The sequence below is a fragment of the Anas platyrhynchos genome, chromosome 1 (genome assembly GCF_047663525.1).
Source record: "Anas platyrhynchos isolate ZD024472 breed Pekin duck chromosome 1, IASCAAS_PekinDuck_T2T, whole genome shotgun sequence".
Classification (NCBI taxonomy): domain Eukaryota; kingdom Metazoa; phylum Chordata; class Aves; order Anseriformes; family Anatidae; genus Anas; species Anas platyrhynchos.
Genome location: NC_092587.1, coordinates 63843314 through 63863561, shown reverse-complemented (window position 1 = coordinate 63863561; position 20248 = coordinate 63843314). Strand labels below are relative to the sequence as shown.

Sequence of the window (20248 nt, the reverse complement as noted above, 5' to 3'; positions counted from 1 at the left end):
CCACAACATTTAAAAAATGTGAAGAGTGTGCTAGAAGAATCTTTCTGGTCTAGCATCTGTCCTGGCTGTCTAGCTGGAAATGGTGATTTTCTTTCAAGGACAGACAGAAAATTTGCTCTTAGTCAAACCTCACAAAAATTACAGTCTGTGCCCCAGACTCCTATTATCAGTCCAAATCCACAGAAGGTTATTCTGCTATTATTTCTCTCACTTGCACCCCTATGACCATTTTCACCTGTGCTGAATGAATGCAGACTGCCAACAGTTCAAACCTCTCCAATTATTCAATTGAAAAGAGTTCAGAGAGCAGCAAGAGTGCTCGGAGATCTATGAAATATAACTTATGAGGAAACTGCAAAGGAATTTTTGTTTTCTTAAATATAGAGAAGAGAAGACTGAACAGAGACATGATAACAGTCCTCAAAAATGTAAACGACTTCACTAAAGAGGAAGGAAATAATCTCTTCTCTCCCACGTGGAAAGGATAAGAGTAACAGTCTAAAAATTGCAGCAAGGGTTTGGATTTATTTTTTTTTGGGGGGGGGGGGGGGAGTCAGTATTAACAAAACCATTTCTAGCTGTAAGGGAGGTGATATAGAAGCACTGGGACAGGACCCCTTGGAAATCTCCACAGCTGGAACGATTTTGGAGTAGGCTGGGGCAACATCTGTGCTAATGGGACAGGGACCACTGACCTACTGGTATAGAAAAAGCAATCTGTGACCATTTAAAATCCCTTCCAGCCTTGCTTTCATGTAATTTAGTGATTGATTGGATAAGTATACATCCATTTGTCACCGTTTGGGAGAATTTTAGAAATATGCTTGCACCTTTGGGTTCTTAGTTTCTGGAGCCTTAAAATTATTCCGCTTCCAACTACGCTCTGTGGTTCTCTTCTGCTAAAGGTGAAACTAGGCCTGCCAGCTGGGATCTAGAACCCTACCACTCACTGATAGACAATGGGACTATTGCTCCTAAATAAGTTGCAAAAAAAAATGGTCCTTTTGGCCAAAGAGTTGCTTGCCTTCACTTTTGCGGTGGCATGCACGACAGCATTGCCGAGTTGTGATCTTCAGAGATGACCACCAGTGAAACACAGGAAATGGGATTTGGGCCCAGTCTCTGGCTGCCACTGGCAACCACATCGGGTAGTTCTCTTGGTAGGCTGAGCAAACCCCATCTCCAGACGGGTTCGGTTGCTCGTCCTTGCTGCTCGCACTGGCTGGTTTCTCCAGCGCCTGCACTTTGACAGCTGAGAACCTTCCTCTAATTTCTAACCTTGCATGTTTTCTTGGCCAGTTTCTTAACTAGTTCCTGTGCTAATGCTGTGTTTCCGCTTCCTTGGTGTTTTCCAGCTTCATGGGTTTGTAAATGACATCAGTATCCCTCTTGTTTTTCATTCTGTTAAGCTAAATAAACCAAGCTTTTTTTTCATATCCTTTCAGAGGCACAGGTGAATGCACCCATAACAGCAGCACACTCCTCTTCTGATATAATGAAGAGGTGGCCCAAAATTGTTGGGTGGAGAAAGGGTATCTCAAAAACAAAACACAACCACTTTTATAACACAAAATGAAGGCCTGGGAAGGGTTAAGAAGTGAAGTTGCGCTGTTATTTGCTCTGTTAGAAATGTAGTTGTCCTACAGAAACTCTTGTGGTCTTGGTTATGGTTCCCTCTTAAGCACCACAAGAAATCTGAGAGTTGTGGGGAGGAGTAATTCTTGCATCCATCTTTGCACAGCACGGCCCACTTTCTGCTGTTGGCAGTCTCCGCTGGCCAGAGCTGAGGCCTGAGAATTGCAGCTCTTCTTCCCACATCCCCCTTGCAGAGGCCAGCCCCACTGGTGGCACCAGCACTGCAGCGCTGTGGTTTACACATCCAGCAGCAATGCTGCTTGAACCGGCTCGTCCCCACCCTTCTCCACTCCCAGCTGCTTTTTCCATTTCCCGCTGGGCGCCCTTCTACTGCCAGCATAAGTGTTTGTGCAGTTATGTGCAGAACCAGGTCAGGGATCTGATCCCAGCCAAAAAAATAGCCTGGCAATTTTTATTTATTTATTCATTTATTTATTTATTTATTTTCCCCAGCTGGAATAAGTTCTTCTGTCTGGTTTCTTGGGTGGCTGCGCAAGAACTTTGGCTGGCATACGGGAGGGAAGAGGATGGGGGTGGAAATAAGCAACTTTGCCATGCGTGCTCCTCCCAAGTGAACGCGGCTCTTCCACTGAGCCTCCCCTCCACTCTCAGCTAGCGTGGGCTGATCTTGCAAGGGAAATCATGTACTCGCTCTTTGTCATGCCCCAAGAACTCCCCACCCTCCTTTCAAGGAACGCTGCTCTTTCCCCATCCATCTGTAGTACATATTGCCAAAAAAGACTCTCTAACCAAATCAACATCCATTAGAACAGTCGGGTTTTGGAGGTCTCCCGCTTATCTCATTTAACAAAAACAGTCTGGAAGAGTCAGTGAGCGTAAATCTCGTGAGCGGTGCCACTCACATCACACAATCCCTTTTAGAAGTTGTGCTGCACTTTCTACGCCTTCATCCTTGGACCACTGTAATAGCGCATTATGGCATCATAACAATTACTAGAAGGACAGTTTGAAAAGGTTAGCTCTTTGCCACCAGATTTAGCACCAAGTAAATCAGTTATATCTGTGTTCATTAGGCACCCTTTCTTGGTAAGCTATTATGATTCAAGTTAAAATAAACCCACTTCATTCTTTTCTTTCATTTTCCAGTTCTGAGCTTTGCTATTAGTGACATACACAAAAAATTTCCAAGAAAAATGTTATTGTTTGAAGTTTTCTCATTCTAATGTGTTTGGCTCCAGACAGTTCAAGGGAGGTTGATACAGCCATTATTGCTAACATGCTTTGCAGAAAAACTCTTTCATGCTGTCTTGGGAGAGCAAATTGGGAACGTAGTTTGACTGAAGTGATGGACACAAGGTTTACTGTAAAGTTTGACTGATTTCTATAGGTATTCTGAGGACATAGTGCAAGACTCTTACTCTTTGCAACACTTCTTTGGAGAGTGTAAGGAAAAAACTCCCTATCATAGCATTTAGATACAGTGCTAAGAAAAACTAGTTATAAAAGGGCATATTGTTATAGATCACGCAGTCTTGTCTGAAGATAGTTCACTGGTGATATTTGTTTATCCACCAAATAAAGTGACAGATACTTCATTCCAGTCTGCCTACCAGAAGCTATTTTGGACTTGTTTTTATGCTCATGACATGTGGAGACTCTGAAACTTTGGCCAGACTTCATGGGTCATTCACTGGAGATTTGTCCACAAAGAACCTGCACAACATGAACTCCTTTTGATTCCCAGGAACAGCCTCAACAAACACAGTATATGCAGTATAAATTATCTATTAATAAACCAGACATATTTATTTATTATTTATAAATAGAACAACCATAGATTTATTTATTATTTTTTGCATAGATTAATCTAAGGGAAGTATTTTAAAACAGGTAACTTTCTATATGAACGTCTCTGCAATAGTGTACTTTCAGGGAGTTGTTTTTTAACATACAGACTCCCATCAGCACAGCAAGTCAATGGCAGCAGATGCCTGCATTTTGGTTTAAGTGCTCCTTAAAAAAAAATAAAAAATAAAATTAAAAAGTCGTCAGTTGCTGAAAAGTAGCAATGAATAGCCTAACATAACATTCAATCAATCACTTAACTGACAGCAAGACACAGGGATCTTAATTCTCATTCAAGAGTAGAAGCCATGAAGGTGGCTTTCATTGTGATTGCAGAGTCAGCCTCACCTAAACTTGCGTAAGCAGGGCATATCTTTTAAATGAACCAAAATCTTTTTGTTTCATTCTCTTTCAAAAGATGACGATTAATCTGAAAACTGACTGTGTTATAAAAACAAAAGAAAGCAAGAATACAGAAGCCAGTTGCTGTAGCTGCTGCTATACATTTTGGAAGGGAAGTTGTTGGTTTATAGAGTGCATGTCTAGGTGTTGGACAGGGGCCCAGATTTGGCCCAAACGACAATTCTGCCTTATGTTTTCAGCAGAAGAGTTATTGCTTTATCCCTTACTGTAAATCAGGATTGCCAGGGATGTGGAACATCCATGTGGCCTAAGGAGCTTGAGGGGAAAAGGACCTGAACTATTAACTGCTCCCCAGTGAAAGAAATCTTGACCCACTGCACGGAGACACGTCACGGAGCAAAAGATCTTCTGACAGTAGAAAAAACCTTTCTCCATATGAACTGTGTGGGTACACCTCTTTCCTTGCCCCAGATAAGCCTGTGGCTGGGTCAGCTCCCAGCTGGTTGGTGTCAGCCCAAGGAGAGGCCAGAGGTGAGGGGTGAGCTGGGCAAGGCTGCAGCATCCCTAACCAAGGTGGGCTTAAGCTGCTGTGGAGCCACAGCCTGAGGGTCAAAAGAGCTGTGTCCTAGTCCCGCTTTTCTGCACGGCGTTGGCCACTTACTGGACATATCTCACCTCTTCATCTCATACGTCTGTAAGGAAGAAAAAAAAAAAGCTGGTAGAGAGGAATTCAGGCAGAGTAAGTTCATCAGCACTTTGAAGCGAACTTGCAGTACTAAGCACTTGGTATTATCACTGCAAACCTAGGCCTTTGCTGGGAAGCATCAGTGTGACAAGATCGTCTACTGACAGAGTTGTCAGCACTTTTTATAAAGCTGGACTACTAGGACATGCATTTGGTTAAGCTGTTTAAACAGAATATATTACTTAGCATACATTTTCCATGCTACTGTAACTGCAGAAATTGTCCTTCAAAAAGCCAAACAAGCCTACCTAATCTGCAGGCAGTGCAAAGTAGCAGAATTTATCTGAAATCTAGAGAATTGCACTGATTTTTCTGAGCATTTCACCTAATACTTATTTTTCTATGGTATGACTTGATTCTGGCTGTATAAATTTCCATTCCAGTGTCATTCGTAGTTGTTTTTAACTTCAGCGAAAAGCAGGATTTCATTCCAGCTGAGACCAGCCATATCAAATTCAAGCTGGAAAAAGTGTTGGGGAAGGGAAAGGAAGGGCATTTTGGCTGGGGAGAAAAATGAGAAGAAGTGACTACAAACAGAGTGAAGTGGAAACTTCATCTCGGCTGTAACAATATCTTCCTTGCAGCAGCAGCAGCTAGCTGGCACAACTTTCTGGACCTAATCTCTTTACCCGTTAGTTTTTCATCCGTACTCTCTGCTGCGTGCTGGTGAGGGAGGGCGAGCTGGGTATCGCTGCCGTGGCCGCACAGCCCATGCCAGGAACCTCTTGGTACACCGTCCGCATCACCGCGTCCCAGCCCGAGTGAGCTCATGAGGCTCAGCTGGGCTCGGAGGTAGCGCCGACACGTAAGGAGCACAACTGTCATGGAAAGTCTAAGAGGGACGCTTGTTCCACACGCTGCCTGCACAATGAAGAATCAGCGTGCCACCCCCTCTCAGCCCCCAGCTGATGCCAAGGCGGGCGGCCGGCCGCCGGCAGATGAATAGCAGGTCTGTTCCAGCAGCTGCGCGTCCCGGTCCAGCGAGGAGAGAGGCTGCGGGAGCACGGAGTGCCCCACTCCTTGCATGGTCCGCCGAGGAAGGGATCTGGGGGCAGCAGGATGGCCTCAGAAGGGGAGAGCATCAACCTGCAAGTGAGTCCATCTCGGGGAAATACCCGGGGGAAGGGGAAGTGGGAGGGAAGATCCCCGCTTTGGGGGAAATATCCATCCCTCCTACCACTTGCTCCTCATTTTTCGCAGCTAATTTCACTTGAAAACGCAGTGCCGCTTTTTTCCTCTGCTGTCCTTTGAAGAAAAGCCAGTGGCAGGATCTCTTCCCCTTTTCTGGCAGGAGTTATTATGAACCTTTTTTCTGAAAGAGTCCAGGAAAGAAGGGGGATATTACTAAGAAGGGCGGCTTTTTGGGGGAATGAGAGGCAACACGGGCAGAAATTAAGAGTTCAGCTCTCAGAAGGAGGCAGCACATACTTTACAAGCTGCAAAAGTCTGTGCCGTTCCTCATCTTACAAAGCCTTTCTCTGTTTGGCAGAAAGTGCTCCTGATCTGGAGAGGAGGAGAAGAAATAAATACAGAAAATGCTGAGGGAGCGCAGAGGCCAGGGTTTCCTATGCAGGGTTTATAGAAAACAAAACTTCTTGATAAAGCTCTTTCAGTTCTCTGTGTTCCTCTTCTGAGTGTTTGTGTTTTTTAAGAAGGGTGTTTCTTGTGCTCAGCATGTGTTTTAGGAAAGGGCAACTGCCCAAGGCTTTGGAAAAAGAAACTGTTAGAGATGAAATGGAATCAAAAGCCCAGATCACAAACACCTGTCAAACATCAGAACTTCAAGCCCAGATTTGCACTTCAGCCAACTACAGAGAAGGGGAGACCACGAAGCATTGCCTGGGTCACAGCTTCCAGCCCTGGGAAGGTCAGCAGCAGTGTCCAAATTCTGCAGCTGATTTTTCTGTCTGTAATGGTCTTAACAGCCTTCAGACTTGAAAGTGGGGAAGTCTGTCTCAGTTTTTAACTCTTTGGCCCACGTCACAGAGGCCATAATGTAAGATTAGAAACCTTTGGGAATAACTACATTATCCCAGAGCTAGATAAGTGGTCTAGAAAGAAGGACCAAAGATCTCCGATCCTACAGAAAATAAGGCTCACGTCCCCTAAGATCCGAGGTGCAGAGCAGTTTTTTAAGACCTTCTAGCAGTTAAGTTCAGATAAGAGATACCATAGCTGAGGAAAATATACAGGTGGCTTTGACAATTGTTGGAAATGTATTCTGTGTAGCACTCAGAAAGAGAGAGGTTAGGCTTTCCTAGAACTAGGTAAAAAGGGAAAAAATATAGAAATCAGTAACACAGAAACTGGGGAGAGAGAGCACAGGAAAAAAAAAAAAGGCTAAATAAAAAGCCAAACTAACTCCTTGGATATTAAATATTTCCGCACAATGGAAAATTTCAGGTCTATATTGGATTTTTATCCCAGGTTTTATAGATGAAAAAATCAGCTTTGCAGATTAAAATGCTCATAAACTATGGAAAAATCTGGACTTGAGATTTTCCTGCCATCAGACTTTTCTCTTTCAACCCATTTTGACATTAAATGAGAGCCAAAAGTGATCCGTGGAACCTTCAGCCAAAAGCAGTCTTTACGATACTCAGAAAAGGTTGGTAAGCCCTAAAGGTCAATGTTCCCTTGAGTTATAATATTGAAAAGAGCATACAGATCTGTTTCTAGAGCAGAAAGATACAGAGTGTTTCTATCTACCTCTAAACAGGATGCCAGAAGAAAAATCACGCTACCGAGATTTTCTTAGTGACACCTTGCAGGGATTTCATGAAGCCACCAGAAAGAACAAAACACACACAAATGCACACAGATTCCTGCGTTCTTAGGACCAGAAAATATGCAGGGCTGGAAGGGGAGGGAAAGAGCATGGCATACAGCTGCACAGCTGGGACAGGCAGAGGGTCCTGGCATGACTTGACTCGAGAAGTGTGGGATGAGGGGATTGATGGAGGGGGGTGGGGAAGAAGTCTTTCAGTAGAAAGTAAATTTAAAAGTCACTGCCTGCAGAGCAGGTGTTTTCCTGGAAGTTTCCAGCTGTGGGTTTACGAGGAGCCGGTGGGAACGTGTGCTGCACACTCTGGGGCGGTGACGTGTGACTCGCTTCTCCTCAGCTCCTGGCTGGAGTGGCAGGAACAGTTACGAATGTTAACTGTGATACAGTACAGAAATAGGGATTTTTATTTATAGGGTCCCAGAGCAGTTGCACCGTAACTACGAGCATTTCTTACACAACATTCGCATAGCCAGGCTGGAGAGGTAATGAGAGAATAAAAATCATATGAGCCTCTAGCCTAGCACAGCGGAGAGCTAGAACAGATCAAGATTTAAGACATTTCTAAGGATGACCGATTGGTCACCCACTTTTTTGCTCATCCTAAAAGAGGAGAACAAGAGCTGATTTAGCAAAACTAGAAGTCTCCCTAACATGAGGTACTCCCTTGCCCAGCGTGTCATCAGCCTGTGGAATTTGCCATCTCCTGGAACAGGTCAGAAAGACAAATATTGGAGCAACATTGAGAAGAGGTCAGGAAAATGTTATGACCAGTAACAATATTTACAGTTATGCAAGTTAAAAATGGTACCTTCAAATCCCATAATCCAATGGCAGGATAAAAATAAAAACCCTTTTCAGCTCCCTACAGGCAATAGCATGGTTGCTGACCAGACTGCAAGTGGTGTCTTACATTAGAGCATTAGAGAAGATCTTTGCCAACTGACCAGAAGTGAGACCTGGAACAGGTCTTTACCAGCAAGAGGTATTTCCCATTAATCCACTTACTCCCTCACAACATTTTTCTTGTTCAGCGTGTTTCAAAGGAGTCTCTTTTCCAGTTTTGACTTCTAGGAAGACTAACAGAACCTCAAATTGCACAGAGAGATGCTAAAAGGAAACAAGACTGAAAGGAAAAAAGAGCCACAAGGCTGTACAGCATCCTCGCCAGATCTACGCTAGCCAGACAAAGTGCTAAGACAAAGCTTAAATTAAAATCTTTCATTGGAAAGATTAGCTTACCTGTTAAAAGATAAAACTTTAACACAAATTAATTTCAATAATGGATTTTTCTTACCAGACGTTTTTATTTGTGGCTTCCAAGCAAAAGTTTCACCTTCCCCTATTTAACATCTGCTATTGACAAGAAACTGAGCAGGCAGACCAATAATGTGATGAGATATAACAGAGTATATTCCAAGATAGCTGGGATCAGAAAAACATGTTTGGGAGAGAAACAAAAGAAAAAAACTTACAAAGTCCTATCACCAATTCTTTTTTGCTTCAGGAAACAAAGGCTTACAAATCAAGATAGTAGTACAGCTTTGACAGTCACACTCTGGCTGATTTATCTGCACCTCTTTATGCTATTACTCCCCCTGACTCTCATCCCCTCCCCTTGCACAGAGATTTGCAGGGGGAGTGAGCAAGAGAGAGCCATACAGGGCCATTCTTTTCAGCAGCAAAAGACCCATTAAATCTGTTTTGCTGTGTACCTCAGCTGCTGCAGCTCATGATTTGGCATCTTAACACAACCCTATTTCATTGGTGATTTAAAGTAATATACCAGGCTTTGAATGGGAGCAACTGCAATGACATCCGTTCGACCACTCCCTCCGCAGTGGCAGTAACCAGGGGAAAGTCTGTGGGCAGCTGAAGTCAGTAACACTCACACGTTATTGCCACAGCTTAGGTTTGTCAAAACCCAGGATGAACGCTGCAAAATGAGGCAAAGATTAGTGTTGAATCTAAATGGCTCCAGCATTTTATGAGGTTTGCATTTTTATATTTTCTAATTCATGAATGAGTGTTATGTTCTGCATAAATGAGTGTTTAAAGGATGTGCATCGGATGAATGCCATCTACATTCATATTGCAAAAGAGACCGTGTAGTGTATGTTGCTTCTTTCTTTTTATAGTTTCTTACTCCTTGGTTTAAAAAAATTACAATCCTCTGGGATGAGAAACAGAAATAATACATCACCATTTAGGGAATCATTCATACATCAAAAGTAAAAAAAGTAAACAGATAAAATAATCACTCCGGAAAACAGACCCTATGCTAAAATTTTTGGCAGAAGCTCTTTGGTGAATGCTTTGAATGCTATGTACATCTGCAGAAATAAAGACAGGTTTATAAGCAACTTGCAAGGGAAGGTTTGTTTGGTTTTTTTTGTTTGTTTTTTTTTTTTTTTTTAAATCATTGGATAATTTATTTCCAGTGCTCAGGTTTTGACCAGGTCAGCAGCAGGAAAATTTTAGACATGCAGATAGATTGAGTTAGCTGTAGGCCTAACAGGAGGGACTTTTCTAAAACGCCCACAAAACAAATGGAAAGTCCCACTTACTGCTCTAAATCCCATCTCCCACATCCCACTTTTGGTCTAGGCCTGATGAGGGAATGCAGTGAGTGTGTTAGACTTTTGGTTTTGCATTTTTTTTTCATGGCTTTAGCTTGTGCCTCAAGGCTGTGACGTACTTACAAGTTCTTGGCTTGGGCACTTATTTGCCTGCTTCTGCAGCAACAGCCAGCTTGTGCTTTCTAGTGCTGTAGGACCTTTACCCTCATTTAGCAATTTCCTAGAATGATGGCAATATAACATCACCAGCCAAGCAGTGTCCCTGCCCCAGTGGACTTCAGTAGTGTTGTTTGGGTTCTGGGACAATCTGTGTGATTTGTGTTTGTATAACACCAGTCTGCAGTGAGAGAGAGAGAAACAAAAATCTTTCAGAAAGAAAATCTCAAGTGCTTCTAAAATAATTATTCCTGTGACATACATCACTGTAGTGTGTGCAATTCAATCATCAAGAGTTTGTGGAACTTACTCACCATGTTTTTAACACAACTAGTCCAGTTATTGCAGCCCCTCTGGCATGATCCCACTCCCCACTGCCAGGGTGCACTCCTCCTCCTGTGCCATTCATTTGACCATGGTAAAGCTGATTCTCAGGGAGCTAAACTCAGAGAAAACTCATCACTCTGTCAGGGTTTCTGGTCTGCTGTGCTGAACTGGTTCCTGGCAGGATCAGACAAGGGCTGACACCCAGGAGAGGTAGGTCTGTGTGGCCAGGAGAGCATGGAGAGGTAGCAGGTTCTCTCCTTCCAGCAGAAGCTGCCTTTCACTTCAGATCAATCAGCTGAAGGTCCAAGTCTGGGTGTAGCCAGGAGTAGGAACAGGGAAGGTCCAAATGGTAGCAGTGATTGCTTTCACTAGTGCACATCACTCAGAATGCAAGATTTCAGATTGCTGCTCAAAACTAAAGCCTTTATAGAGCATGCTGGAGGTTAAGGTGAAGAATCACCAAGCGCTAGTCAGTCGACAGGCAGATAAGAAATATGCTATCACACTTAGGAGTGAGAATGATCCTGTGCTCTTCTCCCTCAGTTGCAGTGACCTGCAAAGTCTGTGTAGCATTACCCATGCTGATTCCAGAGACTTGTAACTCCGACACTAGCAGACAGACAGCATGATGACAGGACACCAAGAAGAAGGAGACTTTTTCTTAAGCCTGTACTAATGGGTCCTTTGTTCTCCAGCCAGATGTGGCATTTCTCCTCTACCCTGTACATTCCTCCCACCAGCTCTAACTGGTCCAGACTTCCCACGTAGAGAGCACATTCATTTATGCCCTTCCCAAACAAGGGGATTTTCTCATCTTGAGCAGCTGAACCTCACATTTCAGGGTATATGGGGAAAATGAGGCAAGTGGAGTTGATCGGATCCTTGGAGTTATCCCACAGAAACCAGTGGCTTTACGCACTGGAGGCTGATCCAGCCCTGGCACTCCACCTTGTTGTGGGGTGGCAAAAGGCAAGTACCAATGTCTTAGTGAAAGAGGGAGCCTGATCCCATGCTAGCAAACCGCGTCCACAGTGAAATTCTGGGTGTGAAGGTAGAGAAGGGCAAGGGATGTTGATAGGAAGCATATCAAGTAGTGAATTAGCCGACTGACCACTCAGTAAATCTGGTCTCACTGAAACAATAGGCATACAGAGGCTTCCTATACGAGAGTATGAGGGACTCTTGTTAGAGAGGGTTCTTACACTGGGTTTAGGGCTAGAATAGGAGTCTGATTGTACTGCAGCAGAAAGAAAAGGCAATGATGTGCCATGAGAATAGCAATTTCCTCTGATGTATCTAAAACTTTGCCTGCCAGGACTTGGTGAGAACCTGCCAGCAGTTGAACATAGGTCCACAGCAATATTACGTGCCAGAGCACCTCTTGGGAGACAGATTCATCTTTGACACGCCTTCTCTGAAGTCACGAGAGGCTCACAGGAAGAGACCTAAGTTCTTTATGTCTGTTGTGGCAAGAATTTCAGAGTAACCCAGCTTAAGTGGGCAACCCAGCTTAATTCATATCATAATCTTTGCTAGGGTTGTTGAACACTCATACTGCCTCAGGCCCATACTGAGGTCCCACTGTGCTTTTTGGTGACAGTCCTTGCTCAGAAATGGTTCAGCAGTGGCCAGTGAATAAGAAAACAGGGCACAAAGTAAGGAGACAGAAGAAATATATTACCTGCCTGTACTGCCTGCTGTTGGACAGGGGTACTGCCACTTCCCTGAGGTAAGGGGAGAGGACCACGGAGGTCAGTGGCTACGAAAGCATAATACTTATAACAGATTTCTGTGCCTACTCTATAAATCTCATACCACTGAAGCGGGTTAGTGGAGAGGGAGCAGGCCTGGGAAGCATGGGTCTTCCTGGGGGGAGGCAGGAAGGACATGAAGCAGTTCAGGAGGTGACAAGATGGTGCCTGTGAGTGCCAAAGGCTGAGGGGACACTCTGAGCTTTGGTGGTGGCCCCATGCCCTGCCAAGAGAGGCAGTGAGCCATTGCTGCTGCACCCCATTTAGAGGACAAGGTCAGCTGGCAGCTGTACTAAACCAGTCCAGGACAGCCCTTCTGCCACCTCCTGTGCATCAGGACCCCTTCCCCCTCATCCTGCAACCTTCCACTCAGCAGCAGTCTTTAACAGCCCCGTCTCTTCCCTTTTACCAGTTTTACACACTGAGATACAGACAAGTGTCTCCCACACCTGCACATCACAGATTTGAGGGCACAGGGAGTGGGTTTTCTTTAGTGAGTATTCATGAGCCTGGTTATGGTCATGGTAACATACACTTCTCCTGGCTGGCCAATGTCAAACTCTTCCACTAAGCCATCTTTGAGTGTGGGAGTCCTTTACAATGTAAAGCACCTGCTAAACCATGGATAAATTGTATTTTGTGTCTTTTGTCAAAAAGTTGCTGCCTTTGGCTTCATTCCATCCCATGCCTGAGAGCTGAGCCATGCCTCTGCTTCTCTGTTCACCTCCATCTGACAAACTGGTACAGTTCCTCCACTCATTTAGCCAGTAAAAAATGAAGCCTTCAGCCCAAGCTACCATTTCTCAGCCCTTTCTGAAAAATACATATATATTTGTCATGTCTTTCCTTCTGAGAGCCAGCAACAGGTGATGCTCCATGCATACAATAACCCCCCCCCCCCCCCCCCCCAAAAAAAAGTGTGAACTTCTCTAAGTATGAAAGGACATGTGGGTATTTTCACTGCCATTTCCCCATCCCTGGTTTGTGAGTCAAATGTTTATAAAACTCTCTCCGAGAGAAGGGAGTACAAGAAAGGAGCTCCAAGAAACTTAACACTACTGTAATCTGGATCGCCCCAGGTATGTAAACACGCAACAGAAACTTCTGAATTGTACACCAGAATGATGGAATAGCCTCAGTGCAGATGCTGCAAGATTCACATCACCAGTTACCATACACCTTGACACACACCTTTGAAGCAGGCAAGTTATAATTCCTTGTCAAATTACATGAATCAGCTGTGTGATTCTATAATTATAGCTGTGAAAACCTTTATACTCGGGATCTTAGAACTTTCTATCCAAAATAACCCTTAGGGAAGAAATTTCTCATGAAACTTCTTGGGTCAAGGTTCAGCGAGTGCTGGAAATTCTGGGGGAATCCTATCAGCTACTTTAGAGAAATGAGAACAAGAAAATGAGATGTTGTGTTGTTTTGTGGATTGTTTGGGCTCTTTTCTTTTTCTTTAGGTTTTTAATTTTTGTGAATATTTATGCATATTTGCAGGACTCTTCTCTTTGTAGCCACACAAGTCAAAGTAGTATTTTTGGGGAAACGAAAAAATCCCCAAACTCACCACAAACCCTAGTTATGTGAGAAAAATAACTGCCCCAACCATTCTGAAAAGAGTCAAAGGGCAATCAACCATTCTTTTGTAACCTATGTTTTTCTGAAGGAATGTTTCTGCAGAAATTAAATACTCTGAAATAATACGTACACGGGTCTTTTGTGAGAACCAAGTTCTGTTGTCCTTCATTCTCCAAGCATTTTGTGAATATCAGTGGATTTAATTTCACAGTCCCTACCAGAAGAAAGAAGTGCTTTCCTGCTTATTTTGCAGATGGGTAAGTCAAGGCAGAGGCAGTTAAATGACCACTGATTTATCCAAGAACATACAAACAGAAAATGACAGAAGCAGGAAGGAAAACCAGATCATCTCTGACTGAATACATGAATTGCTATGCAGCAGCGTGGTCTGTGGTTCCATCTGTACTTTTCACTGACTAAAGTCTTAATCTCCACTTTTCCTTTTTTTTTTTTTTAAAGAAATTGTTAAAAGATTGTTGTATTTAGTCATCAGAGAGCACTCTGTTACTTCACACAATGTAAAGTAAAACATTAATTGAAGAATTGAAGCAAACACAATTCCTACCCTGCTGAATGTAACTTTAACATCAATTGGAAACAAATTTTGTTGACAAGCTTTCAAAAGTACAGGCACACAGCTGTGTTTGCACCTCTTTCTTGGTGGAGCTAGAGTCATGTTCAACCATGTTGGTGTAGGAAGCAAACCCCAAAGCCAAAGTGAAGCAAGCTAAATTAAATTAAACATAAATTCTGACTCAGAATGATCACACATGCTCTTGATGCCTCTATTCTACTTTAAATTTGCACCCTTTTTTAGCTGATTCAAGATTAAATGTTCCTCCACATCCCTGTGTGACTTCAGGCTGTGTCTACATATTTTTGCTGACTGGAGCTGAAGCACTGACTGTGGGGAGGTTCATCCTTACCACCACCACCAAAGCAACTGCTCAAATTAATCACTCTATCAAGACTGTCTGGGCTAGGAAACTTCCATTACTGAGTTTCTAAGCTAACCCAGATCATTGTGAAAGAACTTGTTTAGGGAATGCGCAATTATGTCTTCTTCCAAGGAAGAATTAAGTCCCCTGTCTTCACGAGTCTGGACAGAGACAGAAATGGCAGCTCCTTTAGACAGGCCCTCATCCATCTTATTGCAATGGAATAATTGTTCCCTTTCTTGGATTTTTCTTGGCTGGTCATCTTAGAAAAAGATCTAGTTCTTCTGGGATGATTTGGGAAGATCATAAGATTTACAGTCTGGGTTCTTTCTATCTTAGAAGTAAAGAATAAGGAAAATAGATACAAACAGAAATACAACCCAAACCATTCCTGCATAACACCAGTGCTTGTTTTTCCTTATCTTTAGCCCACGGCAATACCTCAACTGGCAATCCACACTGATCAGAGAGACATCCAGCAAAGAATTAATACGCCACAAGAAAATATAATAAGCTGCTGTTTTCCTCTCTTTTAATAGAAACAGATTTGAACTCCATTTTCATCTTCATATGCTAGATTCTTGGGAGTTGATTCTGGACCAAATCCTTAGCCAGTCCCCATTTCTGGCATGTGGCTGTGAAAAAGTTGCCCAAGGGAGTTGTGTCAAAGGGCTTTTACTTTGCTCTTAATGGCTCCACGTAGGGTCTGAAGGAATCTGAAGTGCTCACGAAATGTGGTTTCCCCTCTGGTGTTTGCTGTTCAGCTTGCTCAGCAGCTCAGTCCTTTAAAACCATTGTGAGTGGATTTAGCACTTGTGAAATAATGCTGGCCTATTCAGATCCAGAGAGGGATGGGCAAAATCCACCAGCACAATAGAAGCCCCTCTTCCCTCCTCCTCAGATGAGAAGTAGGGGTGCAACAGAGTTCAAGGGAGAAAACTACTCATACCCAGGTGCTACACAGATCCTGGGGGAAAGAGATATGGGCCTAACAAAATAAAAACGCTAACACACGTTCAGAGGAGGTAAAAACCTCATCCTCATAGAAAAACAAACAAACAAAAAAACTCCTTAGGTATAGAAAGCAAATCATGAAGGAGAGGAAAAAAAAAATAGGGATAAGGTGAGTCTTATCCCTGATTAAAGGCCTGTTCCTCCTCCTGCCCTGCAGCCAGCAGAGCAGACCCAGAAGAGGGCTCCAGTGGGGTGTGGTGCTTGGCAGCACAGCAGGAAAAGCTGCAGCTCATCTCGGTTTGAGTTGCTTTGGTTGTGCAAGGATATTGATTTTCTTCTTTTGTGCCCGTGATTTAAGAAACGCCAGAATCCCACAAAGCTCACAACATGGCATGATCATGGGAAGAAAGAAGGAAAATCAGCACTCAGAGACCTATTACCTTCCTAGGGACACAGGTAAAAAATTCAGCCAAGGCTCAGAGTCCACAAGTGACAGATTATGCCTGCTAGTAAGCAAAATGGGGTGAATAGAGAGGACTGAGAGTCATGGAAGCCTGTCCCCAGAAATCAGAGAAGATGGAGCCCTCCGCTTCCTCCTAGCCTGAGCTACTAAGTATAGCAAGAGGCATGTTTCATCTCTGAGCCATCTAACGCACAACTGTTCTGCTGAGAGCTTGAAAAAAAAAAAAAAAAAAAAGATAACTAATGTCATCTCTGATGTGGACGGCGTGGCAGGCATGCTATAGATCTGTATCTGTATGCAGAGATTTGAACTCAGGACCAGGCTCAGACAGGCAGCTCCAGAGCAGATGGCAACAGTGCTTGGTGGCTACTAATTAGGTTAGCTTTTGGTGAGTGATGTGGAGCTGAGCAGTCCTCTGATTCATTTCCAGCCCCCTCCGTGCTACCTCCAGCCACAAGCCTCCAAGCACAGCTCTGAGTTACTGAGCTGGGTCACTCTCAGGGCAGACACTTTTTGGGCCATGGCGAGATGGCAGTTCTCGAGGAACCCCAGGTGGGGAACAGGCCTGGGACTCGGACACGGGCCAGCGTGGTGGTGGTGGTGAACTCAGGTGTTTACAGCCAGGGTGGGGCAGGGGTTGAGCCCAGTGGGTCCTGTTAAAGCACTTCCTCTTGCCTCACTTGCACAATGTACAAACAGGGACATTATCTCTCCTGTGGGAGCAACTGACTCAGATGCTTGGCCAGCTGCAGGGAAAGGTGTCTCCATAGCTGCCAACAGCAAAGAGTAGTTTAAAAAAAAAATAAATCCATCAATCTGTGGCTGCACACGATAACAAAACAGCCCTCTTTTTTGTGTAATCCAAAAGCATTTTTTTTTTTCTTCCTTTGCTCTCCTCCCTGTTTTTTTCCTATCTAAGAGCCCAATCTGTCTGTTTTTGGTGTGCCTAACATATGTTTTTGGGCACCCCCACATTTTTTTTTTTATTTTACATATTATCAAATGACGTATGAAAAGTAAAGTTCAGCCAACTAAACCTCGAGAGAGTTATGCAAGAGCAAGTAGCACTGAGACGTATTTTCAGCTTTACCATGAGCCCTGTACAATTAGCCATGTACGTCCATGGACTCCATACATCTGTTATGAAGCACAGTGTGGGTGCATTGTGCTGCAGATCTGGCTAGAGCAGTTTGAGAGGATGCTGTTTCCCAATGGCATGCTGCTATCCTTCAATCAGAAGACAATGCCTCTAGCCCCATTCTCCTCACCCCCTCTGAGAAATAAGGGGACAGCAACTAGCTGAGTAACTGCTCTGGCTATCTCAGCCGTTTCCACACACATTCTGTATCACTGCCCAGCACACGATGAGGCGCTTCTTCGGTTGTTATCATCTGCCCAGTGGGCGTAATTGTAAGGCAGATTCAGCAGAAACAAGAGCAACGCTTGTGGGAAGTTTGTCTTAGGACTAGCAAAATAGAGAGACTAGGAGAAGGCTGTGATTTACTGATCACAATCTCTGTATGGGAGGATCTGTGTCTTTTGAAGGGCTGCTTGTCCTCCTGGTGCGTTGTGAAGGGCAGGTAGACCTCTGTGAATCCTCCTGGTTGCATTATAGATAATATCCCGTGGGCCCAAAACTGTGGGAATATTGTATCTGTTACCAAGCAGCTCTGGGTCTGCCTTTTGCCCAAGGCACCTGTATTACACACACAGTCAACGCTAACATGTTGATACCTGCGAGCAGAGGGAAATTCACATTCTGTGCTTAAATGCCGCAGGAGCTGAGGTGTTAGGATGTGCGAAATTAAGGTAGGGAGGGCAGGGAAGGAGAGGAAAGGCTTCGCAACTACAGGCAATGTAATAGGCGTAGCTGAATGAAGGCCTTCAAGATAGAAGAAGTATCCTTTGAGGCAGCCTTTCTTCAGAAGGTAGGTTATGAGTTAAAGCCTTTTCAAAAGGCCCAATGAAAAGAAGAATATTTGGTGCCAGGGTCAAGAACCGAGAAGAACAATTGTAATGATTTCCCTAAATATTTATCTTCCTGTCAGGTAAATATAAATTAAGAGTCCCTGGTCATGATAATAATATTAAAAGATGGAGAGGAGTTTCTTCTGCCCATCTTCTCTGGTCACCTCATCATCAGCATCAAACAGGGTATCAGGATGCTCAGACAAGACAAACTGTGAATAAGCATAAAGGGGCAAACTTGCATTTATTTTCAGTTTTGCAGAGAAACTGACTGTAAGAGCGCACAGAAAGGCACCACAAAACATCTTCACATAAAGCTGATCTGCTGCAATGACAGTGAGCTGTGCTGCAGGAGGCAGTAACCAGAAAAGGAGTGTGATTAAAAGAGTGTGATCAAAATTGAACGAACTTTGTGCTAGATGTGTGCAAACGTCAAAGCACACAACTGAAACTGGGAGCTAGTATTAGCTGCTTCTCTGAGCTCATATCAATTAACAACAACTGCAACAACCATGGCACTCCAAAGCACAAGCATCCAGTGCCTAGTCCATCCTATACGGTCCTTTCTTTTTTCCTACTTCTCCCTACCCTTAATTCTCCTCAGCTCTTTGATCCCTCCTCATTCAAGAGTCCATTTGGGACAGCTTTATGGCTGTGCTCTCATGAGAACCCATCTGCAGTACTAAATGCAGACTGAGTGAACCCAAATGAAGTCCGGGGCATTTGTTCCATATCAGCAGTTCCCACTTATTTTGTCCCTCAGCCATCTTGAAGTGAGAAACGACAGGATAAACACCAGAAGCAGTAACAAAAGAATCATAAGAAACTTGCAGTTCATACAAAGTTTTGTTTCCCACTCTAGGGACCTTTGAGGGTGTTTTGTGGTCGAATGAGAGTGCTTTTCAGAATACAACTATATTTGCAGAATTTGGGCATTAAATTGTCAGAGAAAGGGTTATTCTGCTTTAATCTCCTCCCATTCCTATTCTGGCCCAGAGGCTTTTGCTTCCCCAACATAGTCTCCTAGGAAGCCCTCATTTGCTACACCCCTTCCCAAAGGTCTCTCAAAGCAACATCCACCCAGGAGATCTCTGAAAAACACAATTGTCACTAAGGGGATTTGGGCCTCTCTTTAATTTCTGCTATGCTGTACTTTAGCTCCTCATTATAAAGTTAGCTCTTTAAGGTTCTTTGTCTCTGCAGGGTTGAAAGTTGCTGACTGAATGTCTGGGTCCAATTTTCCACCATTTTTCCTTTAACTGGACGTTCACAGCTAAGCAAAATGTTTGTATAATGCTATAAGATCCTTCACACTAAACTTATTTTACATTTTGAACCTGTTTTGCAAGGAGTTTATTAAAAAAAAAAAAAAAAAAAAAAACACAAATAAATAAGTCACTAGAAGAAAATGCTAGCCTAATCTTTTAGTTTAGAGCCTGAACTGTGTTTTTTTTGTTTGTTTGGTTTGTTTTGCCTTTTTTTTTTCTCTCTTTTCATAGATAGAAGAGGACTGACATTTTTCTAATCTGAGAATTTAATTCCCAGGGACAGTGCATGAGAAAACAGCAGTAATATACAGAACACCCAGGAACAGTTGTTGAAAGATTCTCAGGGTGTTACTTCTGGCAGGACATCAGGTTCCAATAAAAAACACTGAAAACACTAGACTAACAACAACAACAATAATAATAATATTCTACCACAGATGAAGTGTATTTTATCTGAGGGCCACAAAAGGCTTCTGGAAACAGCAAATGAGCTCCTTCAGGAGGGGTAAATGAAATTAATGCTCTGTGGATGTTTTCATAGGTTCACTTCTACAGAAGACAGGCTATTTTGTGCAAAGTGTTAGAGGGTGCAGAAAGAAAAGAGTTAACATGTATAGGCAAGCGTGAAGCATTCTTTGTAGTGAACTTGCATAGACATAGTAACCTATTTTTTAATGTTTTCAGTAAATCAACTGCTGACATTCCACACACACAACCTGAGCACCTGTCCACAAACCAGGTAACCAAGGGTTACACTGTGCAAATACACAAAGTACTGGGTGAATTCATGCACATCTATTTGACTCTAATGTGAAACTCTATATGTTATGCTTGCAATTCCTGCTTGGCACCTTTTGTATGTTTTCTGGGACCAGTTTGAGACTTAAAAATATAAAAATATGCACACAAAAGTATGTGAAAAGTTA

The 20248-nt window shown here is 43.4% G+C and overlaps 1 protein-coding gene across 3 annotated transcripts in view; it reads left to right on the top strand.

The window, feature by feature from the left end:
• Positions 1-5211: 5211 nt before the first annotated feature.
• The window catches only part of NINJ2 (ninjurin 2), a 46576-nt gene continuing 31539 nt past the window's right edge, over positions 5212-20248 (top strand). Inside the window, exons 1-2 of one of the 3 annotated variants that reach the window (XM_072039782.1) lie at positions 5212-5641; positions 8193-8316. Coding sequence is in view for 2 of the 3 variants with exons in the window: in XM_013092009.5 (XP_012947463.3) it covers positions 5609-5641 (33 nt within the window). In the remaining variant the exon portion in view is untranslated. The remainder of the gene's footprint in view (positions 5642-8192; positions 8317-20248) is intronic. The other 2 variants (XM_013092009.5, XM_005011468.6) reach the window with 2 other exon arrangements.